Here is a 2,318-nt window from a genome sequence, read left to right on the forward strand (position 1 = left end):
ATGGTCTATACTAGAAAAGTTTTTAAGGAAAGATTGAAATGGTGCCTAGATAATAAAGAACAGATACAAATGGACATGATAGCTTCACATCATTGTAATAAAGACTTTGGGAAATTCTGGAAACAAACGAGTAAACTGAATCCCAGGTCGCGAGTTCCGGTTAGTGTGAACGGTGTTAGCGAGCCCTCTGAAATTGCAGAGCTCTTTAAAAACCAGTTTAAAGTAGAATCTGTACTTATTCTATCGGAGGAATATTAATTGAATCTGGGAAATGATTCCAAGTTAGTTGAACAGGTGGTATTTTCTGAGGTAGAGGTAAAAGCAGCTATAAAGGGCATAAAGCGCGGAAAATTATCTGGACATGACTCCCTAAGCATTGAACATGTACAGTATGCAGGTGAGCATATGTCTAAGGTACTGGTGTTGTTTTATACTGCTTGCGTGTGTCACTCATACCTACCTGAGGAAATGATGAGGACCCTGGTGGTACCTATTATGAAAAACCGTACAGGGGATGTCTTTGATAGACGTAACTATAGACCCATATCATTAGCCACCATCATTGTGAAAATACTGGACGGTATGCTCAGTAGCCGATTGGATACGCACCTAAATCTGCATGACGCACAGTTCGGATTTAGACCCGGACTGTCCACTGAAAGTGCAGTGCTGTGGCTTAAGCATACTGTCTAATACTATACGAACAGGAACACACCAGTTTATGCGTATTTCCTGGACCTTTCAAAGGCCTTTGATTTGGTGTCTTACAATAAGCTGTGGCATAAATTAAAGACAGAGACCACACCACCTGAAGGCCTTATACGTCTATTAAAGTACTGGTACGGTAACCAGAATAACATTATTAGTTGGGCGGGCTCGCTGTCGGAGCCATACAGGCTGGAATGTGGGGTGAGGCAGGGAGGAGTGACCTTGCCGAAGCTTTTTAGCTTGTATGTGAACCGTCTGATTGAGGAGCTGAGCAGCATCAAAGTCGGATGCTCTATAGATGGTACATTTGTTAACAATATAAGTTACGCTGACGACATGGTGCTGCTGAGCCCTTCAATCAAAGCCCTTAGAAAATTATTAGGGATCTGTGAGAGATATGCAGTGGCTCATGGCCTTAGGTATAATCCCGAAAAGAGCGAAATGCTTGTATTTAAAGCAGGTAATAAATGTTATCCCACAGTACCGTCGGTAACAATAAGTGGCACTTCGCTTAAAATAGTAACAAAGTTTAAGTACTTGGGGCATTGGGTAAATGCTGACCAGAGCGATGATATGGACATGGAACGGGAACGTAGGGCGCTGGCGGTCAGAAGTAACATGCTTATCCGCAGGTTTGCAAAGTGCACAAATGAAGTTAAAATAACTCTATTCAGAGCATACTGTCAATCTTTTTACACTTGCAGTCTGTGGACAAGAAGAAGACCTACAGCGTCCTGCGTGTCCAGTATAATAATGCGTTTAGGGCGCTGTTGGGGCTCCCGCGACACAGCAGTGCCTCGGGGATGTTCGCAGAGGAGCATACAGATGGCTTTCATGCAATTATGCGTAAGCGTGTGGCATCTCTGTGGAGGCGGATACGCGCGAGCACAAACAGCATCCTGCGTACAATTGCGGACCGGTTTGACGGATCCATAATAAAGCATTGGATCACCATGCATGTTATGCCGTCGGACCGAGCCGCTAAATAAATTAATAACATTAGCATGATTGGTACATACGATATGGATGAAACACGAAGAGTGAAAGGAGGATTGAATGATACTGATTAATTTGATATATATATTTTTTCATGTCTATTTTGTGTTTTGTGTTTTAATTAATTGTTCTCCTTAATTATAAATTGTTAATAATGATAATGAAATAGCAAATAAATTAATAATTAAATTATAATTCACATTAATATAATATTTAAAAAATGGAATGCACATTTTAGTTGTTTTAAAATTATTATTATTGTTAAAAAATATTATTATAGTTATTGTTAATTCAAAATTTATTAAAATGTAATTATTTCATTATTTAAATGTAATTGTACTAACATTAGATTATAAGCATCATTGTTACTAACACTATATGGGCTAGTCCCGAAATAAAGATTATTATTATTATTATTTACTAGTGAAGTTGCCAAGACCAAATCTACTTAAAGGTTTTAAATAACCTTGGCATATGTACTGTTTATAAAACATACATAACAATCTGTATCGAAAAAAATAATTATTTATATATTAAAATTAAATACCAATATTATAAAGAGGAAAGATTTCATTATTTGTTTGCATTGAATAAGCTTCGAAACTACTGAACCG

General features: G+C 37.8%; 1 protein-coding gene across 1 annotated transcript; it reads left to right on the forward strand.

Annotated features, from left to right (window-relative positions):
* On the forward strand, positions 1–1,644 carry LOC123667459. Its single transcript, XM_045601353.1, has 2 exons — positions 1–146; positions 708–1,644. Exons 1-2 carry the CDS (start codon positions 1–3, stop codon positions 1,642–1,644), a joined length of 1,083 nt encoding a protein of 360 aa, XP_045457309.1.
* Positions 1,645–2,318: the final 674 nt, after the last annotated feature.

This window comes from Melitaea cinxia, chromosome 28 (genome assembly GCF_905220565.1).
Source record: "Melitaea cinxia chromosome 28, ilMelCinx1.1, whole genome shotgun sequence".
Taxonomy (NCBI): Eukaryota; Metazoa; Arthropoda; class Insecta; order Lepidoptera; family Nymphalidae; genus Melitaea; species Melitaea cinxia.